The sequence below is a fragment of the Genypterus blacodes genome, unplaced genomic scaffold (assembly GCF_046128005.1).
Source record: "Genypterus blacodes isolate CSIRO-AG114 ecotype Tasmania unplaced genomic scaffold, CSIRO-AGI_Gbla_v1 ptg000438l_1, whole genome shotgun sequence".
In the NCBI taxonomy this organism is placed as follows: domain Eukaryota; kingdom Metazoa; phylum Chordata; class Actinopteri; order Ophidiiformes; family Ophidiidae; genus Genypterus; species Genypterus blacodes.
Window position 1 is genome coordinate 5,793,942 of NW_027467208.1, and position 26,531 is coordinate 5,820,472.

The 26,531-nt window shown below is 45.5% G+C and overlaps 2 protein-coding genes across 8 annotated transcripts in view; both read left to right on the top strand.

Annotated features, from left to right (window-relative positions):
• rprd2a (regulation of nuclear pre-mRNA domain containing 2a) lies at nt 1-9,258 on the top strand. 2 transcript variants are annotated; one of them, XM_076139114.1, is made up of 10 exons: nt 1-473; nt 3,623-3,752; nt 3,854-4,005; nt 4,132-4,184; nt 4,476-4,602; nt 4,768-4,943; nt 5,075-5,417; nt 6,116-6,316; nt 6,546-6,722; nt 6,881-9,258. In XM_076139114.1, the coding sequence occupies exons 1-10, from the start codon at nt 302-304 to the stop codon at nt 8,620-8,622; spliced, it is 3,273 nt and encodes a 1,090-aa protein (XP_075995229.1). In that variant the 5' UTR covers nt 1-301; the 3' UTR covers nt 8,623-9,258. The 2 variants fall into 2 exon arrangements, with proteins under 2 accessions (XP_075995229.1, XP_075995230.1); XM_076139115.1 differs by having other exon boundaries at nt 6,549-6,722.
• celf3a (cugbp, Elav-like family member 3a) overlaps nt 8,840-26,531 on the top strand; it is a 23,173-nt gene continuing 5,481 nt past the window's right edge. For 2 of the 6 annotated variants that reach the window (XM_076139116.1, XM_076139119.1), the window contains exons 1-9: nt 8,840-8,970; nt 11,622-11,766; nt 11,884-11,916; nt 13,916-13,966; nt 14,714-14,866; nt 16,032-16,114; nt 24,768-24,816; nt 25,514-25,642; nt 26,103-26,182. In XM_076139116.1, coding sequence (XP_075995231.1) covers nt 11,679-11,766; nt 11,884-11,916; nt 13,916-13,966; nt 14,714-14,866; nt 16,032-16,114; nt 24,768-24,816; nt 25,514-25,642; nt 26,103-26,182 — 666 coding nt within the window. In that variant the 5' untranslated portion in view covers nt 8,840-8,970; nt 11,622-11,678. Of the gene's footprint in view, nt 8,971-11,621; nt 11,767-11,883; nt 11,917-12,055; nt 13,967-14,713; nt 14,867-16,031; nt 16,115-24,767; nt 24,817-25,513; nt 25,643-26,102; nt 26,183-26,531 lie in introns of those variants that run through there. The other 4 variants (XM_076139117.1, XM_076139120.1, XM_076139121.1 and 1 more) reach the window with 3 other exon arrangements.

Sequence of the window (26,531 nt, forward strand, 5' to 3'; positions counted from 1 at the left end):
CAGCTCTTCACCAGCCGCGAGTAAACAGACCTCCAGAGTCTAGCAAGGCGCTAACTTTTAGGGGTTGGTAGTTAAATATTATTTATTAAATTATAATTCCGTTTATGCATGCGGTCACTCCGGACTGTTTATAGGAGAAGAAAGTAACTGGAGCCCGCGTAGATAACACCAATGCTTGTGTAACGCTAGTAAACACGAATACTCTCTGCTAGGCTAAGCTATCATGTCAAGCTAAACGCTAATCGCGGCTAATTCTGGTGAGGTTCTGGTATGGTAGAGAGCAGCAGGAGCTCGTCAGGACATGGCGGCAGGAGCGAGCGCTGCTGGCGGCTCTCTGGAGTCCGTTTTGGACAGGAAGTTTCAGAGCGTCTCCAACACAATGGATTCAATACAAGGACTGTCATCATGGTGTATCGAGAACAAGAAGTACCACAGCTTGATAGTTCGGTACTGGATCAAGTGTCTGAGGAAATGTGAGTAAAGCTGCTGTTGCTGTCAGATGTCAGACTTGGGGTAACATCACAGTCTCAAAGTCTAAAGTAATGGAACTTAACGTGTTTTTATTTGCCTCTTGTGGTATGGTGGCTTATGGTATTTACATTACATTTAGCACTTCTACTAACGTATTCGGAGTTTTGTGTGTGTTGGATCAGCGGTACTCTTGGGTGCGCTCTGCCCGCCCTGGCATCACGTCGCCGGGCAAGTGGAGCCTCAAAACGTGCGCTCCTGCTAGTTTAGCATCGTTAGCCAGCGAGCTAACATTCGGGGTAGAAGCAGTTTCAGGTTTAAAACCACATCGAAGTATTGAAACATTTTAATTGACGTCACTTTAATATATATTGAACATATTTTGGAAAGATTTTATTAGCGCTGTTCCAATTTGTTACGTACATTATGTGTGTTTCATTTCAAGTTTTTCAAACTGATTTTCACTTTTTATATTCCACCATCTCAGTCTTTATTTTAAATAAAAGAGACTGAAAACAGGCATGCATAAAAGCGGCTCTTGCATTTAGCCATTGGTGTTAAAATGGTGTTAATATCGGCACGTTGCAGTGGCAGGTGCGTAGGTGTGAGAGCTCATCTGATGGTTCCCTGGTAGAATGGAGCTGTTTAACAAAGAGACTGTGTGTGTGTGTGTGTGTGTGTGTGTGTGTGTGTGTGTGTGTGTGTGTGTGTGTGTGTGTGTGTGTGTGTGTGTGTGTGTGTGCGCGTGTGTGTGTGTGTGCAACCTGTTACATACACCTTCATTTGATATTGATTGCCATATCGTACAGGCAGGAACATATCATATCGCTGGTAAATCTGTAATCAATATCTATAATCTTGGAGTGTGTTCCTGTTTAGGGAATGGGAGCTTTCATGATTCTCTTTCTTTGTAGGTTTGTCTTCCCGTAGCTTTGACTTTGGATGCATGTTAGACTGAGCTGGTCATTTAGACGTCTTCGTCCTGGGCCTCAATTTCAATGTTATTGTTGTTGACTTGTGTGGCAAGGATTGTTTCTTTAGTGTGAAAGTGACTGTCTTCTTCAGCAGCTGCCTGGGTTTCCATATCTTAAGGTTTAATATTATTGGTGGTCTCTAGGATGTATCTGTTAAAGATGTGGAATAAGTGGAACATGACGACTAAGTCCCTGGGCAAGGTACTTAACACAGAACATGTTCACGGTGTCATTTAAAGTGTTAGACATAAGATATCAAGACGGTTTTCCAGCGGCCGTGTTAAACATAGTCTGAACCAAGCCACGTATGATAAATGAAAATTTGAGTGCAGGAATTGGATGACTAGAGTGACGTGCACAGCTTTCCTCCAGATTGATGCAAACGTGTTGGGGATGCTCTCTGCCAGGAACCTTGTTAGAAAGACTAATGCACAAGACATAAGGGTTATTTGTAATGGACTGACATTTTGAACTGGCTATTATAACTATATGCATCCAATAGCAGTACATGGACGCATTTATTTAGGTCTGAAGAGTCAATTGGATATTGAATATACAAGTCTTTTTATAGTGTTTCTATTTATTATGCACACATACATCAGCAAAGGATCTGACTCGGCCCAAGCTCCGTTAGTGAAGACCTGAAGAGTATCTTAATTTTTAATACCTGCTTTGTTCGTCCAGTTTCTGTCAATAGATTACGTTGTCATCGCTGAAGTAAGTTATAGCCATCGAGTATCAGCTCGAGTCTCTGTGGGTTTGTTTTTGCAGTAGAAAGTAAAAAAGAATGTATGTTGTTCCTGGAGATGAATGATTATCCACCATAAACATTATTCTTTCCCAAGGTTGGCTGTTAGCCTTTGGTTGACATTGTTGCACTCACTGCTCCATGAGTGGACTTGCCAAACTTTAAGGCGCCTGACTCATTTTTCTTTCTTGCTTTCGGCTTTCTGTTTGACTTTGTAGGAGGGATGTGAACGGTCCACAAATGACGCTTGCTTTATTCAAAACAAAAGAAGTCTTGTGAATTTTGTATAGATTTGTTTGTATTCTGTAGGGACATCAGTGTTATAAATGAATGTACCACTGTTTTGCTCCGTAATGCGAATTTATTGGACACTAATCCATCAAATCCACCCAGCACGTACCTTCTTCCATGGTTGGCCTTAATAAGTGTGTGTTTGTGCTGCTTCTGCCATTTACTCATCTAATAACATCTGTGCTTTGGGTCAGAACGGCGTTTTCTAGCACCTGGAAGATGTATGCAACTTAATGGAGTATTGTTTGCTGCTCCATTTGGTACCTTTAGTTGAATGGATTGCTCGTGCTTCTTCTTATTTGCATATACGCTGACACATGTCCTGTCAAACGCCCTTAAATATGACACTGATATATTTAAACCATGATGAATAATTTATAATTCCTCATCTTATAGTGCACATGTTGATTGAATATTTTGGTTAAGTTCAATTCTTCTTTGACGGAGCATTGCCTGTTTTAAATCGGCTCCTGTATGGCTTTTTCTGTTAGGAAAACATAATGGAATATAGAACTTTGGCTTCTTTTGTGAAATAAAGGAAAAGTGTACTCCACAAAGTAAGCAATGGAGAAGAGGATCATTTAGTCTCCATGTCAGAAACACAGCAGCTGTGTCTGACATTTGACTAATGCAAAGCCCTGCCCATATGTAAATGAAATCAAATGTACTTCATGACGTCCTCATTACAGACACAAAGCAGAGAAACACACTCGCAGTGAAATTTAACCTTTGCTTTTTTTTCCTTGGGATTCTGTGGGATTCACATAATTTTGAACAACACACAGTTTATGCAGCACGGGATATTGTAATATCACTTAATCTTTCATCCTTTGAGCTTTGATTAGAAATGACCCATGACTAAACATGTCTTTGCTTTAATGATCTCTGTGGCTCTCTGGTGATTTCTGTTTGAATTATCTCTGCAGTAAGAAATAAATGTTTCCCTTTATAGCCCTTTTTACAGGGATCACAGAAATAATCATTTCGAAGAGTTTTAATTTTGAATTTATCGTGATGATTTGTTAATTCACAATACCAAATCTAGTCATTCCATTCAGTCTGTTTGAAGTTCAGCAGAGCCTCAGCCCCCTCCCTGTCAAACTGACCTTTGCCGTTTCCCTTCTTGCTCCGTCTCCAACAGCTGATGCCGCTCACAGGCTCAATCTGTTTTACCTCGCCAATGACGTCATTCAGAATTGCAAAAGGAAAAATGCCATCGTTTACCGCACGGCATTTGCTGAGGTGCTCCCAGACGCTTTCTTAGTGGTTAAGTAAGTAGTGTGTCTGCTGCCAGCTTCACACTCTGTCTCTCTCTGTCCATTCTCTGAGTTACAAGTGTCTTGTTCCTCGTTTTCTCTTCTCCTTTGTTCAGCTATGAGGGGGACGCCAAGGTGATTAAGTCTGTGGAGAGGATCCTGTCCATCTGGGAGGACAGGGGTGTATATTCAGGGACACTCATTACTGAACTTCGGACCAGTTTAGTCAAAGAAGAGTCCCCTCCTGAAACACCAGTGGAGCAGAAAAGTAGGCGGATCTGCTTTCTTGTTCTTTGCTTTAAATTAAAAAATGTAATAATTTGCATTACATTCATTTTTACCAGCGTTGCTCACTGTTATACAGTTTGATGATGATTGTCTTTTCCTTTTTTAGCTCCAGTGGACGCAAAGGCTGATCTCAGGTCCAAGGTTGTAGCTGAGTTTGTGGTAAGAAAGACAAAAATTGAACTTTTCGCAACTGCTTCTTGCTTTGCTGTTATTTTCATTGACTTTTGTCATAATTTTGAATTGACCTTCTCCCCTTGTGGTCTCTCACGTCTCCGAGAAGCAAGACAATAAACATCTCCTTCAGTTAATTTCCGGAAAAAATCAACTCATGGCCTCTTTTATTAAATTATAACCCATTATAGTCTCCTTTTCTCCTTGGCTGAAATACTGTGTTAGCACTTAAAAAAAAGCATAATTAAATGACTTGTGACTTCTTTCTCTTTGCTGCAGCCCCAGGCACTAATAGACCAGCTGTCCAAGTACAAGAGATCTCTGGAGGAGGTGGACCTGAGGGAGAAACAGTTGGCAGCCATGAGGATTGATGTCTGTAGTTCTGAGACCCTCAAAAAGCTCAAAGGTGCCCGCTTGAGTCATCTTACACTGTTGAACAATCCAACCAGCTGACACTGCAAAACACACAGATGAGTCTTAGCTCCGAGTTCTGCAAGGTTTTTGATGTCTGTCTCTTTTTTTCTTCTTCCTCCCCTTCCTCACACCTCCACACATGCATTGATGCTGACAGACAAGGCAGGAGGGAAGAAGTTCTCCAAAGACTTTGAGGAAGGAAGCGCACAGCTGCAGGAGTTTGTGAAGTTCCTTGACAGAGAAAGTAAATCGATGTCTCCCGTCCTGGAGGCGCTCACCAATGCAGATATCTTCTACGAGACGCAGTACAAAGAGGTCAAGATTGTTGCCAATGTAAGTGGCTTGCCGGATTGTTACTGATATGTTTACTGAATTCAAATTACATGAAGTGTGGAGTTACAATTTGCCATCACTGTTGACTGTTTTCCTGCTTGTTTATTGACCTTCCATCCCCTCTCCTCAAGGCTTACCAAACGTTTGCAAACCGGGTGACCCACCTGAAGCGTAAGCTGGACAACCTGAAGGCCACCGTACCAGACCTGGACGAGTCGCCCATTCCCTCGCCGTCTGCAGACGCGCCATCACCAACTGGCTCCGAATCCCCTTTCCGCGGTCTGGAAATGTCCCTCCCCGATCCGGACATCGACGGCGCAGCGATGGAGGATGACGCCGAACCGCCGGCCCCGAGCCCCCTGTCCTCACCGGAAGGATCCCCCGCACCCGCCACGGCTCTGGGGGAGGATGACAACCGGGAAGTGGAGGACATGGACCTTTCTGAAGAGGAAGTGGAGAGTTGCGGCATCATAGGTAAGGAGAGGGTCTGATGAGTAGCTTTTTAAAAATGTGATGTTTAGTAAATCATGCAGGAAATCATAGAAAAAAACATCCTAAAAAACCCAATGTTAAATTTTGGCAGATAAAGTGCTTAGCAACAGAGCTTCACAGTATAAATGAAAACACGGAAGAATGCAAATATTGCAGTGGAAACGATAAAGGAGGGATCAGCTCGATGAACAGAGCTTTGTCTGTCCTCATTAGGATCTGTCAATATGATTTCCATCTCATTACCAACTGGGACGATTATAATATTCTCTTACTCACGCTGACACACAATGAGACCACATTAGACATAATTAATATTTACACAAATTGAACAATGCTTTTGATGCGTTTCTTCCCAGATCTCCCTATTCAGTACCATTGTTATGAACTTAACAGTTAATTCCATTTTTATCATTCTGTCAGCAATTTTTCATCACAGAAATCCTGCCATTCTTTCTGTTGCTCCTTCCACAAATTAGATTAACCATTCCAACTATAAGATGCATTAATATTATGTATATCACGTAATGAATGATCTTTGTGTGATATTTTAGTCCTGTGTTACTTTTTATCAGAATGTTTGCTTGAATTTCTACAGTTTTACTACAGTTTTATTTGTTTTTGTAGTTATGGGTGCCTGCATACAATTACACGTTGCTCATATTTCCACATTTCCGTCTCAGTTGAGGAGAAGACTGAATGCTCCGCCCCCAAAGAGGTGTCCAAACCCGCCCCTGCAAAAAAGGTAGCGCAGGTGGCCACAAAGCTTCCTGTTGTCCAGGCGACGCCCCCCTCAGCAGCTCCTGCGGCTCCTCCGGCCAATGTGGACCTCAGTAAAATTGGCACCATCCTCAACAATTTAAGCTCTGTCATAAAGAACACAGGTGAGCGCTGGCAGCTGTGATGACATCATGAAACGTGGGCGTATTTGTTTCTCCTCTTGCGACGTAACATTCCACTCTCGTACATAAATGGTCGGTGTCTCTGCGTGTCTCCTGTCCATTTGTAAACAACCCCTGTCACTTCTACTACTAATCAAGTTTTCAATAGCCTTTGCTGGTACTTTGTGATTCAGCTCAAAGTGACTATCTCCTTGTTTTGTTGGACCCTCAGTAGAGAGCCCCTCTGCACCTCCTCCTACTGAACCCCCAGTGAAGACCACACCTCCTGCCCCGGTGACCTCTGTAGATGCTACATCTTTGGTCAACCTGCTCTCCAAGGTGGACATGACGCCAACAGAGCTCCTGAGCACCCTGTCCAAAGTCCAGGGCCCAGGCAGCAGTCTGGAAGGTGAGAATATATCTATGTAGTCTGGACCTATATATCACATGACAACTGTGTTTTTTTAATGTGTATTCCTGCTTTTATTGGAAATCACTTTGGGTTGGGGTTTTGTTTCTTAATCTGTTTTCCTCTGCTCTCCCTTTTTTCATCTTCTCTTCACTCAGGCATCAGTTCTCTTCTGAGCAACCCTGCTGCAAAAGTGACCCCGGTCTCCACCACTGCGGTCAAGATTCCTCCCTCTCAATCATCCATAGCTACATCAGCAGCCCCCCTCAAGAGCCAGCCTCTGTCCTCTGTTGAACCTGTGTCCACTCCACCGACACCCACTGTAAAGAAGAGCACGCACTCACAAGCGCCCCTTCAAACGTCCAACTCCGCCACAGCCCTGGTCCAGGCTCTGCACAAAGATATGGAGCTGGCTGCTGATGCAAAACCATCTGTGTCCTCTGGCAGTTTAGAGTCTAAAATCCACAGTTTCCTGCAGGGGAACCCAGGTTTCAGTGCCTTTAACCTGGGTTTGCCTGTGAACCCAAGTACCGCAGGGGAAAACCTCAGTCCAGCAACTGGGACAGATAACCAGGATGGGACCCCAGTGCGGGATGAGGGGGGCGGCACCCCAACACAGGATGAGATCATGGACAAGCCAATGGTGGTCCCATTCACTCCCAATACACATCAGTCTGTCGAAACTGTACGAACTGGTCCCATTGCCTACCAGAACAACCCCCAGCAACAAGGCTACATACAGCCAGATGTGGCTCAGAACGGACAGGCCTTCCAGCCGTACTCGTACGGCAAACAGGAAATGTCAGAGCACGGGACAGCAACACCTGTAGCACAGTACCAACAGGTTTCTGGGCAGAGAGGAGGGCTGATGTCTGGGGAAGCGGCTCCGGGCAGCGGCAGCAGTATAAAGACCACAGAGGGCTTCCGGGGGGTGAATGAAGGAGGGTGGTATGGTGACTCTTACCCAGAGGGGAACATTCAGCACGCCCGCGGCTACAATGTGGATATGCCTGGAGGGGCCGGAGAAAACAGAATACCAGGATTTCATCCGTACCAATCAGAGCAATCTCAGGAACATCAAAAGATGTCTTCCCAGCCAATGGCCACCACATCCTCTGAATTCTTCAGATCCATGCTCCCGCCGATGCCCACATTGCCTCCCCCTCCTAACAGCTGTGAGGGTCACCCTTCCAATAGCAGTAATACGATGATTCCCCCCAAGCAGCACCCGGTGCCCAGTGTAGGCACAGAAGATGTGGCCGGGGGCAGAGTTAACAGCATCATCAGTGGGATGGTGATCCACGACCATCAGCACAAACCCATGTTTGATCCCCTGTGTAATCGGGAAGGACCTCGCCATCACCCTGGGGATATACACTCTCACCCAAATGAGTTGCGTTACCATGAGGGGCAGTACCGTGACGACTCCCGCCCTGCTGATCCCCCTTTCTTTCATGAAGATCCCTACCACCGCCCAGAAGATCCATACCACAGGCCAGGCAGCCCGCCGCATCACTACCCCAGAGTTCGAGGCCGTCTCACTCCACCTATGTCGCCTTCAGAGAATGTTTACTATTCTCATGACTTCCAGCCAGGTAGCCCCCCATCTCCCCACTTTGCTCAGTGGAGACCACCGCCACCTCACCCTGAACACCGGCTACCGGGTCTGAGGCCTCCTGGTCCAAGACCTCCGGGTCTAGGACCTCCTTACCGGCCTCCCCACCGGCCTCCTCATCCACCACCTCACCTACACCCAAGGGGACCCCCGCACGCGCCACCGTTTCACCAGTTCCGCGGCCCCGGTCCGCGGTTACAAGGCAAGCGTCCAGGTCCAAGAGGAGGAGGAAATGTTGGTCCGATCTTCCCTCCAAAGAGACCGTTCCCGCCCCCACGTTACTGACTAGACAAAAGGCTTTGTGCATTTCAAATCACTGTGGATGGCAGGGGAGGGGGAGGACATTTCAGACTGTGCAGTGACTTGTTAGTCACAGTGCTGATGACAGCTCCCTGCCACGGGTTTGCTCCTAAAAATCTGGAATGTGGGGACATAAAAGTGGAGGGGATCAGAGGGAAGAAATCAAAGAGCTGACAAAAGAACAGTGAATATCAGGTTTTGTCAAACAGCGGCAGAGAATACAAAGGTGGAGAAGAAGACCAAGAGTCGACACCAAGAGACGTCAGAGAAAATGAGGTGCTGAGAAGAATCCTGGGCCAGAGCATGAAGACAGAAGATGAAAGAAAATAAGAGGTGGATATATATATATATATAATTCACTTTTTGTATTATTTGCTCCGGTATAAAACATTGCATTAATGTGTAATCCTCAGCTTCCTCATGATGTAGCTCAGAGAGTGTGCATGGTGTGCTGGTGTGCATGCGGTCGACTGTAAGTCAACTAGTTGCAGACCGTTCCTCATTTTTTCCACAGTTAGTCCGAAGATAGTTATTTTTGCTAAAGGGGTTGACAAAGTAATGTAGTTGATAAAAAAATATTTCCTGCTGTTTTTTTTAAGTTTATCCACTGAAAAGCTTATTTTCCATTTCAAAAGTATCCCAGTAGCTTTTGGTCCAGCAGCTCTTTGGCTGTGTAAGAGTGTGTCTGTTCTGGAGTCTGTACAGTCGGGGAAATTCATTATCATTGTCCAACTCCGAATGTTACATTTGTGAAGCGGCACAAGTGCGTACGAGCCCATTGGCGGTAGTTTGACATCTCGTCGAGTTTCTTGAAGCAGAGCGGAACAAGTCTAGTCGGAGAGAGAGATAGAGAAAGAGAAAAAGAGAGAGAGATAGAGAGAGAGAGTCGTGTTCAGGAAGAATTCTTTTTCAGCCTCCAGCACCAGAGCGGAAGAGGTACAATTTTGGAGGGGATGAAGATACTCGTCTTCAATTATGTTTTATTGTACTGACAAATAAAAATCTGAGTTTGAAAAATGGTGTTTTTTTCCTTCCTCTCGGTTGGTCTGCTTGTTCTCCTCAGGCTGTAGCACCACTGCAGGAAAATCAACCAATGGCTGATGCATAACCGAAATGCTCAGTTGTTGCCAGAGCGACAGCATCTGTAAGGCTAGAAAAGAGGATCCACAAATATGCACTTTAATTTCTTGTGTTTTGTTATTTGAGAGTCAGACAATAAATTGTTTGATTACATAAAAGTAATTTTTATCTCAACAGCGACATTTTAATCCATCCCGGTTTCAGGTTTTAAAATAACTATGGCATCCGTCCCGTTGTTCCAATAAAGGTAGTATTGTCCACTTACTCTCTCCCTAAACTAAAAACTGTGGAATTCCCGAAAACTCTTGAGTGCTCATTCTTTTGTACCAAATTTGTTCCTGCAAATGTTATCATGTCAGCCATTTCACCACCATTCAACCAAATGTTTTGATAGCCCAAGTACATTTTTTTTTAAGAATTTAAATATATCTTCTTTTATCGCGGGATATATTTTGAAATATATATTATTTATAGATTTCCATCCAACTATCTAAACTAAAGGTATATGACGTGAAAATATATCTTAACAAAAATACACTGATGCTTTGAATGTCCACACTGAAATTCCAGCTTTCATGTGGACATTCTCCTTCCCCACTGTTTGTGCTAATGTGTTTTTGACTTCTCATTAAAAAATATGAAAAGTTGAACATTTTTGCAGTTCTTGCCTAAAAACAAAAGTTAGAGCTTTATTAGAGCAAAGCAAACTTATTTAGGACAGAGATCTGACTTTCTCTTTTGCCTCAAACCTTCCTGAAGTTATCCAGATCCTGTGTGAAACTGTAGTGTTTGGATTATCTGGCAAAATTTGACATTTATACAATTTAGTCCAAATCACCTACCTTAACTTCAGCCTAACTATCATTGCTACTTCAGGATTCAGTGTTTCCCACAGCACCAAAACTTTTTGTTTCCTTTCTGAGACAGAGAAGTCCCCAACTTTAAACCCACAAATAGTCAACCACAATGAATAGTCAGGTCAATTCATTTCTAGTCTAACTGAAGGCACAGAATCCTTTTTATTTGAGGAATTATATGTATACTTAACTTGGTGATTACAAAATATAGTTTATCAATGACCTAAAAGATTGCATCATGAATTGATTAGCAAAATATCACTTAATGCAAATTGATAGCTGTTGAAGAAAACAACTTAACTGTATTTTTATTCTGAAGTATACTCCAAAAAGAACTTTAATTACTTGACTTTGAATTATTTAGTGATCATCCATGTCTAATGTCTATTTTGTTCTAGAAGTTACTTAACTAAATAAATAAATGAATGAACCTTAATTATACAAACAATTTATATTTCTAAACTGTATAGCCTCTTGTTATGTTTTAGTTCACATTTCAGCTTTGATTGCATTGGTAAAAATATCATCCTGGATGAATAATTTATCCACATGGATGGCAGAGGATTAAATTTAGACCCACAGTTTTATTGCAGGCTGCTTAAATGGATATTGACAAAAATGCATTATCAAATGTTCGCTGGAATTCTACAGTAAAATATTGAATCATTTCTGTGTATTTACGCGCTATAGTCTGTCAGACAGCCATTGTAAATGTTCTCTGTAAGTAAATGTTCAGTTACAGCGCAGGTTAGACAGCCGCCACCAGAGGGCAGCAGATCTTCCCAGAAACATGTTGACACAGTTTTGTTAACAGGAGAAGGAATACAGCCCAAACATTATGTAAGACTTCCCAAGAATGTAGATGCTGGTATTGTTTATGCACTTGTCGACCAGATTTTGATGTCACTAACATTCTAGTGCTCCCTGATTCATATTTTTGAAGAGATTATTTATGTATCCTTTTGATCCCTGATGGTACTTCTAGGTTAAGGTGATGCGATTTCTAAACTCACTTTCCGTGTCCCTCTTCCCTGTTTGTATCCTCAGGGAGCCGGAGCCACACTTTGATGTGTTTGATGTGATGGGAGCCTTTCCACTCTGTAGATGTGGGAGGAGGTGCTGCTGCGTGTGGTGGTCCTCTTTGAATCCTCTGCGGCCCCCAGTGAAGGAGCTTCATGGTCTCAGCATCTGAGTAAGTCTCCACTTTAATGTGTCTGATTTCAGAATCTGACTGCCACCAGCAGGAGATCACAACAATTTCTCACTCTCCCTCTCCCTCCCCCTCTCTCTCTCCCTCTCTCAATTACAGGAAACAGAAATGTTGCCAGATCTTACAGTCTGAGTAAGTACTACCACTTAATATGTATTAACTATTAATACATATTCAGTATACGCCAATGCATAATGCTTACTGAATATATTTCTGCGCAATAAAGATTCCCTTTGTCCCTCTGTCTGTTTATTCGTTTATATTATCTCAGCCTGTCATCGTGAGCATGAGCTGCTATCTTGGGACAATACAGATCTCGGATGACCTTTGCCCTCTATTTGATTGAGATAAGGAGGTTTTGTGGAGAATCCCAACAAAACCGAGGTCACCTTTTTTTCTTTAAATCTTATTTTATTTTATTTTATTTGACATATCTCTGTTCTTAGCTCATAGCAGCAGCATGAACAAAAATCCTAATTCGTATTGGCAGCCTGTCACCAGATGTCGTTGTTGGTTACGTTCAGAGAGGAAAACGTCCATCCGTTGTGAAAATGACACCGATCACGTTTCCGAGGCACGATCATCACAGGCAGATAAACTCGGTCCTTGGGCCACGCCTGTAGACCCAGAGTGGGAGTCAAGGGTGGAAGGCGATAGGATTTAGGGACCGGTGGCAGATGGCAGCTTTGCCATTAGGAGGAAACGGAGGAGATCGTGTTTGAAATGAGAGTAAATGATGAAAGATCTGTGCGAGACTTTAGACGGCTGTAATAATGACGCATGGTGATGTTCCAGTCATTACCGGAGCCACGCAGGTTCAGATCGTGACTCTTTGAAGTGTCGCCGTGTGCGCATGTCGGGTGTGTGCAGCCTTCTGTCATGTGGGCTCATTGTTTACATGCTCGCCCGCCTGCTACTGAGATTTGCTGAGGGCGTGTGTGTGTGTGTGTGGAATAACAGTTCGACACATATGAACAATCCTACCGACAAGTCATTTGCTTACCACGGAGGAAAATAGAATAATGACTCGTGGAAACGTGAGTCATGACATGTGTAGAACCATTTCAGGACCGCGGCCAGTTCCACGGCGAGAACAAAAGGCGGATTTGCATTCCTTGATGTTAGGGACTGTCTGCATTTATACCGACCACAGCAAAAACGAAAAATCTACATTTCTGTAAAGGTCTTATGCAAGCATTGAGCTCTAATACGTCAACTCTCAACCAAGCACTGTTTAGTGTAATGAATCGATTTGATAACTGGTGTCAATGAGCAAATGTGTCTTTGGAACACAGACTGGCAGAAAGCACAATAAAAACTGTACTTTCCCCAGATATACTAATTTAAGTATAACACACATCACTCAAATAGAACACAGTTCACTCAGCTCCTTTTGAAAACTTGAACAATTGATCGTACTTACAGAGATTACCTGAAGTTTTGAGTATTTTGTTATTTTGAGTGTGCACATTGTGAAAACCAGTCAGCAAAAAATGTAAAAGCGATCAATCAAACAAACCATTTAGTGTAAAATAGCAGCACAATCATTCATCATCCAATTCACTTTGACAGCCATGACTTTGGTTCGTTGGTGCGTTTGGCCTTTTCCTCCTCGCAGCCTTGGCTTTACACACACACACACACACAGCGGGTAGTAGTTTGGCGACGGTCCCTGGCGGCAGACATCACGGCTCGCTCAGCCCAAGGGAGGGATGGAGCTGATGGACAGGGAGGGAGACACCGGCTTACGACGTCAAAGTACAGACACACACACACAGAGAGGACGAGCGAGCAGACTGCCAATTCCCTACGGTCTGCTGGAGAGGAGAGTCGCCGCTAATCTCCTACAACACTCTCGTTTCGAAACGCCGACGAGAAATTGTTTATTTTTCTAGAAGATTTTTACTCGCGGCGGGGAGGAAAAAAATACAGGGACATCTGTCAACAAAGAGCAGAAAAAACACCAACAAGCAGATCAGTTCAATCAAAAGACGCTCATGCTGGATAAAGGCTCATCGCTGGATTTGTTACTTGTGTTGTTTTAGGGGTTGACGGATTCAAAGATCCTCTCGCAGACAAATGAACTGAATAATTGATTTTTTTTTTTATAACTAAATTACATCGGAGGAAGAAGAAAGACATCCGCTGATTACACCGATTCATCTCAGGAGCAACATCACAGGTACGAATATTGACTCTTTGTTCCCTTTTTTTCCTCTTTGCTTTTTGGGGTGTGAAGATAATAATCATGTTGAGGTCATTGTTGTTGTCACCCTGCCTTGACAAAGAGACCGTGTGGGTCTCTAAGCAGTGTTGACACGCTGTCATGTAACTGTGTGGGCTGGAATATCAGCAGCCCACATCCACCAATACAGCACACAGAGGGAGGATTTAAGGTTATTTATTACAATTCATTTCATGTGTTGCTTTGTGTGTATATATACAGTATGAGTCATGGCAACTTCAACAGCTTTTATTTATTTAGTATGTTTTTATTTCTGTGTTTTATGCAACAGCTTTAATCCTATTTCTGCTCATATAAAGCCTTAGTAGTGTCCCCAGGGTTCTCTCCTTATTATAGGACGTATAGAGTGTCTGTGGCACTCAATTGTAAGTCTATAGTGGCCTTAACTTACTTAAAAAGCATTTTGTGTTATTTACCGGTGTATCAATATCACAATCTAACAAAATTCCCCTCACGTATTCAATTGTCAGATCTGCTTTTTGAATACGGAAACCTATAATAGCTATGAAAGCTTCTTGCGCCTCTTTTTAAAAAGAAAAAAAAAAAAGAATCTCCGCCGCTTCCTCCCATCTGCACCTCCAGCTCGGGCCTCCTGTTTGCACCTCCTGTGCAGTGTGAATTGAAGCCTGCAGGCTCCTGTCTGCTCCTCCTGACCGCTTCCACTCTTGTTTTATTCCTCACCAGACTTCTCAATGAAGGAGCCTGACGCGATCAAGCTTTTCATCGGGCAGATACCCCGAAATCTGGAGGAGAAGGACCTGAAGCCCATCTTTGAGCAGTTTGGGAAGATCTACGAATTAACGGTGATAAAGGACAAATACACAGGGATGCACAAAGGTAAGCAGGGGGGGATGTTCAGATCCGGGTTCATTCAATTGTGTTTTTTTGGGGGGACAAAGAAGCCCAATTTGATCTCCTTCTTCCTCATGTAACCCCATATGGGTAAAACCTCCATTATGTCATTTAGTGTGAGAAAATAGAGAGCAGAGATAGAAGATTAGACGTAATTTATGTCTTCTTCCAACCCTCCAATTAGGCTCTGATTTCCAGTGAACGGCGGTGAGGTCAAACCATTTCTCATTTAGCTGCTGTCTCTCTGGAGCCTCTTTAAGGACCCCTATGAGGCCATGGAGCAGACATGTAGCACCACTGAGCTGTTTGAGGGGAACTTAGAATCCTTACCAAGCCACTAACTTAGTCAGGATTTAGCTTATAGCTATTAAAAGCTATTACATTACATTAATATCGAAATTATAATAGATCGGATGTGGAGAAATTTAAGAAGTAAAGCAATCTGAGTGACAAAAATCTGTTCTTGTATAGTCCACTGTTGTATTTCACAGCTTGTCAGGAACATTTAAATGCATAATATCCCTTATAGTAGATGGAGGAAAGCTTCACGTGTAAAGATCTAAGCTAAACAATGATCCATAATATAATGTCTAATGCAAATGTGAGGGTTGGAAAACAAAAGGCCCTGATAAATTCCACAAAAATCATCAGTCATTTGGGAGACATGTAAGCCAGGTGGTATCAGTCCTCCAACACCTATAACACCTATTCTGCATACATTTACATATTCATGATTTGCTGGAGCCCTAAAGGTTAATGAAAGCCCTTTTCTATTATGTGAGACTGCATACATTTTTGCTTGAACAGTGTGATATTAAAGAGTCATTCACACCGCTTATCTCTGAATAGTTTCCAGGTATTAGAAGCCGGCATCTAAGAATCTGGTGGATGTCGGCGCTGTGTAGACGGGCGGTTGAACAAAATGCCTCTTCCTCTGTTGGTTTATGTTTTTAGTTTCATTTTGTTTGGCTCTATCTCATTTGGCAAGATGACCGGAAACAAGCAAGATGATTTTAAAAGGAGGTTAACCGCTTGTTCTTTTCAATCAAATCCCATATAAGGACATGCTAAACACCTGCAGCATGTTTCATCTCATTCTACAAATTCTGTCTCTGATATTTAACGTTCTCCCTCTGCTCTCTGCCTCCAGGATGTGCCTTCCTGACATATTGTGCACGTGAGTCCGCCCTAAAAGCCCAGAATGCACTGCATGAGCAGAAGACACTACCAGGGGTGAGTGTGTGTCGCCTGTTGTCCAGTCAACAGAGAACCTAGAAGCAGATCACGTGTAATAGAGGGAACAGAATAACTGGCATAAATGCACCACACACACACACACACACACACACACACACACACACATGCAGACTGACACAGGGAAATTAACTCACTTTGACATGTGGGCCTGACTTCCCCTTTAGCTGATATGCTCCAATAAAGGTCAGAGGCTGCTCTCCCTCTATGTTTCATATGTGATGCATCCAGACATATCCATCCTGTCGAGGCATGAATCATCTCGCTACATGTCACGGGTCGAAAGCTACGAGGCTCGCTGCTGGACTGACTTTGCCAGCTCTTATTCTCTCTGATGCTTCTCTTCCATCCGCTCTCTCTCTCTCACTCTCTCTCTCTCTATCTCTCCCCCTCTCTCCCCCATCCTCTCTGTCTGTCCCCGTCTCTCTCCGGCTGAATTCTAATCAAAGCTAAACCTGGCTTTATTGGCATAGCCAGGCAGCAGGTGTGCTGCCAAATGACATTTACAGAGCTAAATATGACATGACAGCCACGTCTCTATAATAACCCACTATATGAGAGACAAGGCGACAAGGCAAGGAATTACTGAGACTGAGCATGCTTCCAGAGTCGCTGCTTCCTCTTTTACTAACAAGGTCTTACCCCTGTTTCCTTTTGGTTACATTATTTTTTTTGTTCTGCTGAAACCTGTCATTTACTTCTCCCCTATTCCCCAAGTAGCAGCCTCGTGTGTGTGTGTGGATGAGTGAACCAGCAGGTGTAATGGGGGGTTTACAAAGGCAGGCAGGCAGGCAGGCAGGCAGGGGTGTTAGCGGGCATGTAGAGACCATCTGAAGGAGCTAGATTTGCGGCGTTTGCGACGGGTAGTAGCTAAAAGAAATCCTATTGTTTGCGTGACAGTGGCGTGACCTTCCTGACCTCTCAAGAGAGCAGGGGGGGGGGGTCTGTAGGCGCGGTGCCCCACGGCTAAAGCCCAGCTCTCCCCTGTCCCCCCTCTCCTTCTGAGGCCCTCTTACCTCTAAGCCCCGCTCAAGCGCCCTGGAACATGCTAAACCCCTCTTGTGTTCTCTCCCTCTCTCTCCCTCTCTCTCTCTCCCTCTCTTGCTCTCTCTCTTTCTCGATCCATCCCTGCCCCCCATCCCCTGCCAAAAGAAAAGAGACGGAAAACCATCTTATTAGCTACATACACGCCCACACGGACAAGAACTGCCTCCCACCCCTGCTACCAGCTGTGGTGTAATTGTCATCTAATTGCACCTGCACTGCCAAAGAATAATTAACTTTGGCATCTCAGGGCCGGGGCGATACAAAAGAAATAACATGAAAGCAATTATATGATGGAGGAGAGAGCTCATGTGAAAGCACACCTGAATGTAGAGAAAGCTGAAGGATGTCATTAACGCCTTTTATTTTTAGCATTTTCTTTCCCCCCGCAAAGTAAGTGTCAGCCTATAAGCGCCGTGTTCTTACCTTTTCTTACATTTCGCTGCCTGCCCTCTGACAATTGACGGGAGGGCGGAATGAATCCTTTTTTTTTGCGTGAGTGAAAGGGAAGAAAGGGAGGAAGAAAGAGAGAGAGAGAGGGAAAGAGAGAGATGTACACTAGGCAGGGGTGAGCAGATGGCGGCGTCGGAGCGGCACCTGGTCTTGTGTTTAATTTCAGGTGAGAGAGTGAGTCCGTCTCTTAAGTGAGAGGGGGAGGATGAGTGTCAAAAACGCACTCAGCCAAAAGCGGCGAAAGGGAACCGCAAGAGTTTGCTGGTTGGAATAAAAATGGATTTACTCCGAGAGGAAAGTGAGGAAATGGAGACGGGGGGAAGGAAAAAGAAACAGCTTGGACTGCCATTGTGTCCTGTTTGGACATCTTGTACTCGTGTCCCCCCCTCTGTCTTATCGCTCCACATCTCTGAGCTGTCTGAGTCGGGGCTGAAGTCAACGTGTCCGGCTCACCTGATGAGGCTGAGTCTTCCATGTTGTTCCCGGATTAAAACGCGCACCATTTTGCACACCGTTATTGTAATATTGTTTACTTTTACCCATTCCCATAGCAACCCAGTAAGTAAATCAGCCGGATGATTGTGCAACATTACCATTAGTATCATATCTGCCTCGGTAGAGATGCTATATAACACACACCATCAGGCAACGTCAACAATAAAACACTCATTTCGATTCATATTCTATACACAGCAAAGCCTCAGTAATGTTTATTTTAAATGCTGTGACTGTATTTAATAGTGCGTAAGTGAGACAGGGGGCTGTGTGTGTGTGTGTGTGTGCGTGTGTGTGTGCGTGTGTGTGTGTGTGTGTGTGTGTGTGTGTGTGTGTGTGTGTGTGTGTGTGTGTGTGTGTGTTTTTTTGTGTGTTTAGTGTGTGTTTGTGCGTGAGCGGCGGGGGGAAGGGAGGGCAGGTGTTCCACACACTCGCAAAGGTTTAATGGGCGTGTGTGCTCATGTGTGTTCGCGTGATTGTGTTTGAATGTGTTTGCTCATGCACCCTGCACACACACACACACACACACACACACACACACACACGCACACGCACACGCACACGCACACACACGCTCGTTTGTATAGAGGTGTACATTCATAGATATGGACAGCAGCCGTTGTGGCCGTCGTGGATCCTTTTACATTCATTATCCACAGTGTGTGTGCCGGAGTAAAATCTGTCTTGTACGAGGAGGAAAAGAGCCGCGTTTGAATGGAACATCTGACTAAGCCTGACATTTACTCAGCCGACAGGACTCAGACGGAGCAGACGAGGGGGGGGGGGGTTATCAATAGTCTGAAATAAATGCATATGCTAAATATAGCGCCGGCTTTTTCCACAGGATATGAGATAGGAAGTTGTAGTGAACAGAATGCCATAATTTGCGCTCTTAATGTTTAATGTTTGAGCAAATGTTCTGCCATAGACACACACACACACACACACACACACATCCAGGCCATCTGAACACTTGTAGGCTGCAGTTAACAGTTTATGGCGTCTTGACATTGCTGTTTGTGTTATAGACTGACTGAATATGTTTTAGTGGGGTTTTTTTCTGCAGGGAAGAGGCGTGAACATGTAGAAAGTGACAGTTCATTTACAAAAAAAACGATGAAGAACACAGAGTAGATGCTCCGATTTGCTGTAATTTGCTGTTAGGACAAGATGGCGAAGATGTCACCCGCTCCACTCGTGTGTTATTTCACGTGACAATGTGCACGTTAGTCTGTATGTTCATCTATGTCAGGCCAGTTTTTTTGGGGGGGGGTGATGATGAAGACGATTGCAATTAGTGCGCCCCCTCCTCTCTCTCCCCCCCGCCCCTCACTTGATGAATCTATCTGCGGCTTCGCGTTCACTCGTGCGTCTCTTCATTTACATACGCGCGCATATCAATGCACAGTACAGGACACGCAGCGACTGACAAAGAAGAAGAAGAAGAAGAAGAAGGCCTCTGAACGTCACTCCGGGCCGACGGCGATGATGAATGCAGATTGGATTTATAGAGGTGGTAAAAGGCTGAGAATTAGGGAGAAATTGGATAAATGAAAGGGGAGGTGACAAAAGAGGAAGAAGAGGGGGAGGAGGAGGAGGAGGGTAGGGGGGGAAGGGAGGAAGAAATGAATGAAAGTTTGACATAATGAACAGTGGGGGGCAGTAAGCGTGTGTGTGTGGGGGGAGGAGGCAAAAGGGGGGGGGGGTGTTGCATTGAGCCAGTGTGTTTATCAGCTTAAATACAGACATCTGTTACTGAGAAAGACAGTTTCAGGGGGTACACACACACACACACACACACACACACACACACACACATACACACACACACACACACACACACACACACTCTCGCTCTCACACACATATATGCAATTTAGGGCTCTTTGAACTCTGGCATGCTGTGTGTGTGTGTGTGTGTGTGTGTGTGTGTGTGTGTGTGTGTGTGTGTGTGTGTGTGTGTGTGTGTGTGTGTGTGTGTGTGTGTGTGAGAGACTGACGGGTGCCTGCATGTGTCTGTAGATATAGATGCTATGCTGAAGTGTGTAATGAAACACTAATGAATGAAGGGGTAGAAAACAAAAAAGAGAAGTAGGACATGTATACACGCACTCACACACACACACACACACACACACAGAGGGAGAGAGAGGGAGAGAGAATTGTCTATGATTCAGTTCTTTCCTCTGCTCCACTGATTCAAATCCTACATTTCACATGAATATTCAACAGTTCCAAGAGACAAACAAACCGAGTCAACTGTTCGGAGCGCCGTTCCACTCTTTGATCATCGTCACTCTCTTCCTCTTCGCCGTCTGTGTGATGCAGAATATCGTCCGCTTGAGGACGAATTAGCAGAACTTGAAGCCTTTTTTTGCGGGATTATTGATGAAATACGATTGAACTGTACAGGCTTTGTGCCGCCGGCCTCTTTTGTATGCGATTGATTTAGAGATTGGCAGGAAACACAAGGAGGTAGAGTTTCTCTCTCTCTCTCTCTCTCTCTTTCTGAGGCCTGATGCTGTGTGCCTGGCTGTGTGTGTGCGTGCGTGTGTGTGTGTTCGTGCGTGTGTGCGTGCGTGTGCGTGTGTGTGTGTGCACATCTGTGTGTGCATCCACGTGTAGAAACATTAACAGAGCGTACATGTGCATCTCTGCGTCTCCATCTCCTGCTTCTGTCTGCTTTGTTCCAACTCTTTGTGGCAGCCTGCTTGCTCTCATCTGCTTCTATTAATCCCCCCCCACTCCCCCCACCCCACCTACAAAAAAAAGCAGGGGGGGTAGGGGGGGTGGGTGGTATGCCTGCAAATATACCAATTTCCACCTTTGCTTCTCCCCTGGGTGAATTCACAAGTGCGTTCCCGGCGATGAGGTCGGGAGAAGCGAGGGAGCAGAAGCAGAGATGGGAGAGAGAGAAGAACAGAGCAGAGGGAGGGAGGGAGGGAGGGAGGGAGGAGCCCTGCCTGCGTGCGTGCGTGTGTGTTGGGAGGGTGGGGGGTAGTGGCAGGTTGATTACGGTCGCAGGTCTCGTTGCCTGGAGACGGCGGGGACGAGGGATGCCAGGTTGCTAGGCGACCGGCGGGATGCAATGACCAGCGCGCTGTGTGATGGAGCGGAGGGGAGGCAAAGAGGGAAAATTGTCTTTGTGGCCCCCCCCCTCCTCCCTCCCTCCCTCCTCTTCCTCGCCCCCCCCCTCCCACCCTTTTACTCTCCCTCCCTCTCCCTCTTCTTCTAAAATGTTCTTGAAAGAGCAAAAGACGAGATGGTCTCTGCCGTTTTTATATATTTACCATTCAGAGCCCGATTTGCCATTCTCTGGGGTTGGGGGGCGGGGGGGGGGGGCAAAACAAGCAGAATGGATTCGAAATTGGAGAGAAAAGGAGGCGGCAGAAATGTGTCACCCGGCGCACCGCGGCAGCAGTGGCAGCCTTTCGAATATAGACAGAACAACAACACGACGGAGAGATTATCTGCGCCCTCGCCGTGATTCATAACAAAAAAAGGGGTAGAAAGATGTGATTACCAAAGCCTGCACACACACACACACACACACACACACACACACACACACACACATCCTCACTCTCCCTCTTTGAACCACTCGCTATTCAAAACACATTTAGCTGTAGTAAATGAAAAGTGGGTTTACATGGCATTTACAGGGGGGCGGGGCGAGGGAGGGGGGGCGGCGGTGATGGGATGGGGGTCAGGCATTAGGAGGAGTGGGGTCGAGCTGTGATTTGATTGGATAATCTATGGATTTAATATCTCATAATCCCGGTTGAAATCCCCCGTGACATCACAGAGGCAAAGATTAACTCATGTGCGGACGTGTGCTCATGTCGCCGCGCGCGGTGTGACGGTGTGTGTTGTGGGTGGGTGTGTGTGTCTGTGTGACGGTGTGTGTGTGTATACGTATACGTGACAACCTGCTGGGAATTGACGGGAAAGGGAGGCTTGTATGTGTTAAAGCACAAAAATTGACAACAACAAAAACACTCTAAAACGGGTCTGCGCACACACACACACACACACACACACACACACAGTATGGGATGCTTTTGTAAACAAGCAGGGGAGAGATAGGAAGAGGAGGGGGGAGGGGAGATGACTGTAAAGTGTGTGTTAGTGCTTTAGGCTTAGAGGCAGAGCCGACATGCAACAGGCACGACTCCTCACTCCTCCTCCCTCATCCCGTCTTCTTTATTTCGCCTTTTCATCATCATCATCATCATCATCATCGTCATTCTTCTCCCCCCTCCTCCTCCTCTTCCTCCTCTTCCTCTTCCTCCTCCCTCGCACTCATCCCTCCATCGCCCTTTGTCCTCTTCCCGCACGTCGTTCCATTCGTTTCGGGGGGGGGGGGACCTTGTTTACCTGGCGGGCGACTGGTTCTCATCGCGCGGTTGTCATGACGATGGCCATACGAGCGGCTCAGTCTTCCGTCAGAGAGAGAGAGAGAGAGAGAGAGAGAGAGAGAGAGAGAGAGAAACCGGGGCGGTGTGTGTGTGTGTGTGTGTGTGTGTGTGTGTGTGTTGCTGTGCTGATCTGAAGTGGCACAGCCTTGATGGCCTCCACTTCTCGTTGCTCTTGTATATTCTAATTCGGATCTCCTGAGCCATCTGGTCCCTGCGCGCCTCCTTATCACCGCCGCAGCCGCCGGACTGTTTGTCTTCAGCGGTGGAATATGGGCCACAGGCGCTTTAACACTCATCACTCAAACGTGTCACTCGGAACAGACACTGTGATACGGACGACAATCAATTTTCCCCCACGATGGAAGCGAGACGTTAAACATGATATTTCTTGATAAATTGTATTTCTTATTTTGCATGGGAGGAGAAGCATGAGACCGGAATCTGAGTCCTGCTTCATGTGTGTCACTCTCACAGCAGATAAAGGAAGAAATGAGCACCTTTACATTGAACAAAAGGATATTTATATTCATATATTTAACCTTTATTATACCCAAACATTAGGGCACTAAAACGAGCTTAGTGATGACGTCAGGCCCACATGTAGCTATGTAGAGCAAGTTGGGCATCAGCTCTGCACCCATACCATTACATTTACTGTATATTTACATTTTTATAATCAATACTTATCCGTAATGCATCACAAACACAAGCAAACAAGAGTAGAAAAGTGGTCTTGTTATAGCTTTAATCAGCTGACAAATGAAATGTCTTTCCTAATGGAGCTTCATGTAAAACAACAGCAGAACATGGGTGAGAAAGGGGGCTCAACATCCGGTCTGCCTCGGCCCCCAGGTCACTCTGTCCGCCCCTGGAGCATGTTATGATGTCACCAAAAAAAAAAAGAAGCAATATATGATTTTGTGAGTTGGAACAAACTCCAAACACGATTCAAGCCTACAAATTACTATTCAGTGCCGCATGCTGATTGGTCGATGGTTTGGAGGCGTCGCTCCTCCACCTTCTCCATCATCCGTTTTAATTGGTGCAGTCAATGAGACAGTCTCTACCTGGAGGTGTGGGGCCTCCTGGTGGTTTTTAAGGCGCTATTGAAACAAACACACACGCACAAGCACACACGCTGGTGTTTGTGCATGCCGTCCTGGTAGCAGAGCGCGACCGTGACACCAATCAATACTGTCGCCTGATGACCGATCACAGAGAATCAATCAGTGACAGAGGATCAGTGACTGGCTGAAATGTCACCAGCTCCATAATTAAGACCTTCATTAAGCCGCGGTTAACAGAGTGTCACTCTGTTGATCTCTCTCCTCCACCTCCACCCTTCCTTCTCTCCTTCCCTCTGTTCTGTCCTTTAGTCCCGCCCACCTCCCTCTCCTGTTTGTCCACTCTTGATTTCTAAACCCACCACGTCTTGTCTTCGTCTTCTCTGCTCTCACTGTGTATTTGAGTGGCAGTGATGCACAGGTTTACACGGGGATCTTGTCAAATACAAAGGGGGAGACATAAGTAGAGACGTGAGGAAAACAACATTTCAGCAACTCGCCTTCTGATGAATTATAAAAATGTTGTTTAATCCCTCTCGGTGTTGGACATACTCTCCCCTTTCTTTTAATCAATGTTTCTCTTTTTCAAACACTAGCTGCTCCTATCTCTCTCTCTCTCTCTCTCTCCCTCTCTCTCTCTCGTTCTCTCTCTCTCCATCAGGCTCACAGTCTTTCACTATTCCGATGCTGCGTCCCTCCCGTAATCCAGATTAGCTGGCCGGCGAGCTTTCTTAATCTTATCACCCCCCCCCCCCCCCCCCCCACTGTGGGTGTGTGCTTTTCCTGGTTCCGTGTATCAGGTGGAGAGAGAAGATAGATGACAGGATTAGAGAGAGAGAGAGAGAGAGAGAGAAAGAGAGGGAGGGCGTAAAACTGCGAATGTAATATCACACATATCAGTGTCACCCATGCAAGGCTGGATTAAAAGGAAGGAACAGAGAGAAAGGAATGAGTGGGTGAGGGAAGGACAAGGACTGAAGGACGAATGACACGTGTGCGTCCACAAGCATTCACTATCAACACACTGTATGGACTCACATCTAAGTTATTGTCCTTTGAGGTACTTCTTGTTTGCGGGGTCAAAGGTCAGGTTTTGTGAAGGGTGTATCCATGGGCGCTGACCAGGCTTGTGTCTTCTCTCTGTCTCTGTCTCTCCAGATGAACCGTCCCATCCAGGTGAAGCCGGCGGACAGCGAGAGCAGAGGAGGTAAGAGACACCTGTCCTAACACCCAGAGCCACAGCACCTGTTCAAACAACACCAACCCACACACACACACACACACACACACACGCACAGGCACACGCCACCAAAAATGTCCATTTTGATCAAGACAAACATGTAAATGATTCACAAAACATGGAGAGAGAAGCTTCGACAAGTCTACAACTTTCAAATGGAAATATGCATTTTCACATTGTAGTAAAACAAAAAAAAGCCCAAGACGGAAAGAAAACAGGTGTTTAATCAAAAGCTACAAAATGATTTTCAAAATGGTTGCCGGCGGCGATGTAAAGCTCGCCTGATTTGTAGCCAAATCGAGTCCTAGACGCTGAAAAAGCGGCGGGCTGATCCTTTACAGACAGGGACAGACGGAGCAGCTTCTCTGACACACACAGGGTGACAAACATTTGAGTCATGGCCAGATGCTGTTTGTTTGCTGTTTGTGTCCACATTACCGCACCCTGGTGGCACTCTGAGGTACAGCAGGGTTGACGTCAATTGGTGAGATTGCAGATAATTTGCCATTTTTCCAGTTGTTTTTCCCGGCGTTATTCCTGCACAGGCGGGTGACAACGGGCCGCTGTTCCACACTTTTCCTGACCGCTCGCTGCTATTTGCTCTTATTTGCTCCTCTTTTCTCTCTCTCTCTCCTCTTCTCATTGGTGACCTTCTTCCCCTTAGAAGACAGGAAGCTGTTCGTGGGCATGCTGGGAAAACAGCAGACGGACGCCGACGTGAGGAAGATGTTCGAGCCTTTCGGCAGCATAGAGGAGTGCACGGTCCTCCGCGGGCCCGACGGCACCAGCAAAGGTAAACCGGAGACGGATGACGCGACCGGATCAGGGGGGGCCTTCACTGTCCCGTCACGTGGTTGTAAATTACAGTTGTCTGTCAGGGAGCGACGTTAAGGATATTTGCTGTGTAAATCAACGTCTGGTGACAGTTCAAACACAGATGTAGATTTTCTTTTCCCCCCCCCTTACTCTGCCGTTTGTTGCATGAGCCGTGACTAATGGTGCAATAGGTTTTATGGGTCATGGCTAATGATGCGTTTGGTAGTTTACGGCCTGTGATTGATGAAGCAATGAATGTTTTGTGGACCATGTTTAATGACGCCACGGTAACTGATGAAGCAGTGGATGTAAGGCGGCGGTTAATGTATTTTTAAAGGGAAGCGGTTGCTACATACTGTGTGTGTGTCTGTGTGTGCGTGTGTGTGTGTGTGTGAGTTTGTACGAGGTCACGTTTAATGGTGTGTCATTTCATGTAGGGTGTGCATTTGTAAAGTTCCAGAGCAACGCAGAAGCCCAGGCCGCCATCAACGCTCTGCACGGGAGCCGTACCCTACCAGTAAGACACACACACACACACACACACACACACACACACACACACACACACACACACACACACGCACACGCACATGCACACACACACACACACACACGCACGCTCCCTTTTGCTCCAAATCCAGTCATCTAGACACTTAACATTGTGACTCAGCTAACAGTCACCATTTCTCCTTTTTGTCCCCGCCCTGCACACACACGAGCACACACACACACACACACGAGCACACACACACACTCCATTTGAGCCACAAGAGAGGACAGAATGTTTTTGAAACGTCCTCGTCTCTTCCTCCCTTCATCCCGCTGCAGGTCTTTCTGCGCCGTGCCGAGACGTGTGTTGACTAAAT

Bases quoted from the DNA above. Each gene is read 5' to 3' on its own strand.
- rprd2a (XM_076139114.1), top strand. From the start codon at position 302: ATGGCGGCAGGAGCGAGCGCTGCTGGCGGCTCTCTGGAGTCCGTTTTG. The intron at 3,753-3,853 runs GTAAGTAGTGTG...TCCTTTGTTCAG, and splicing joins GACGCTTTCTTAGTGGTTAA to CTATGAGGGGGACGCCAAGG. The intron at 6,723-6,880 runs GTGAGAATATAT...CTCTTCACTCAG, and splicing joins CCCAGGCAGCAGTCTGGAAG to GCATCAGTTCTCTTCTGAGC.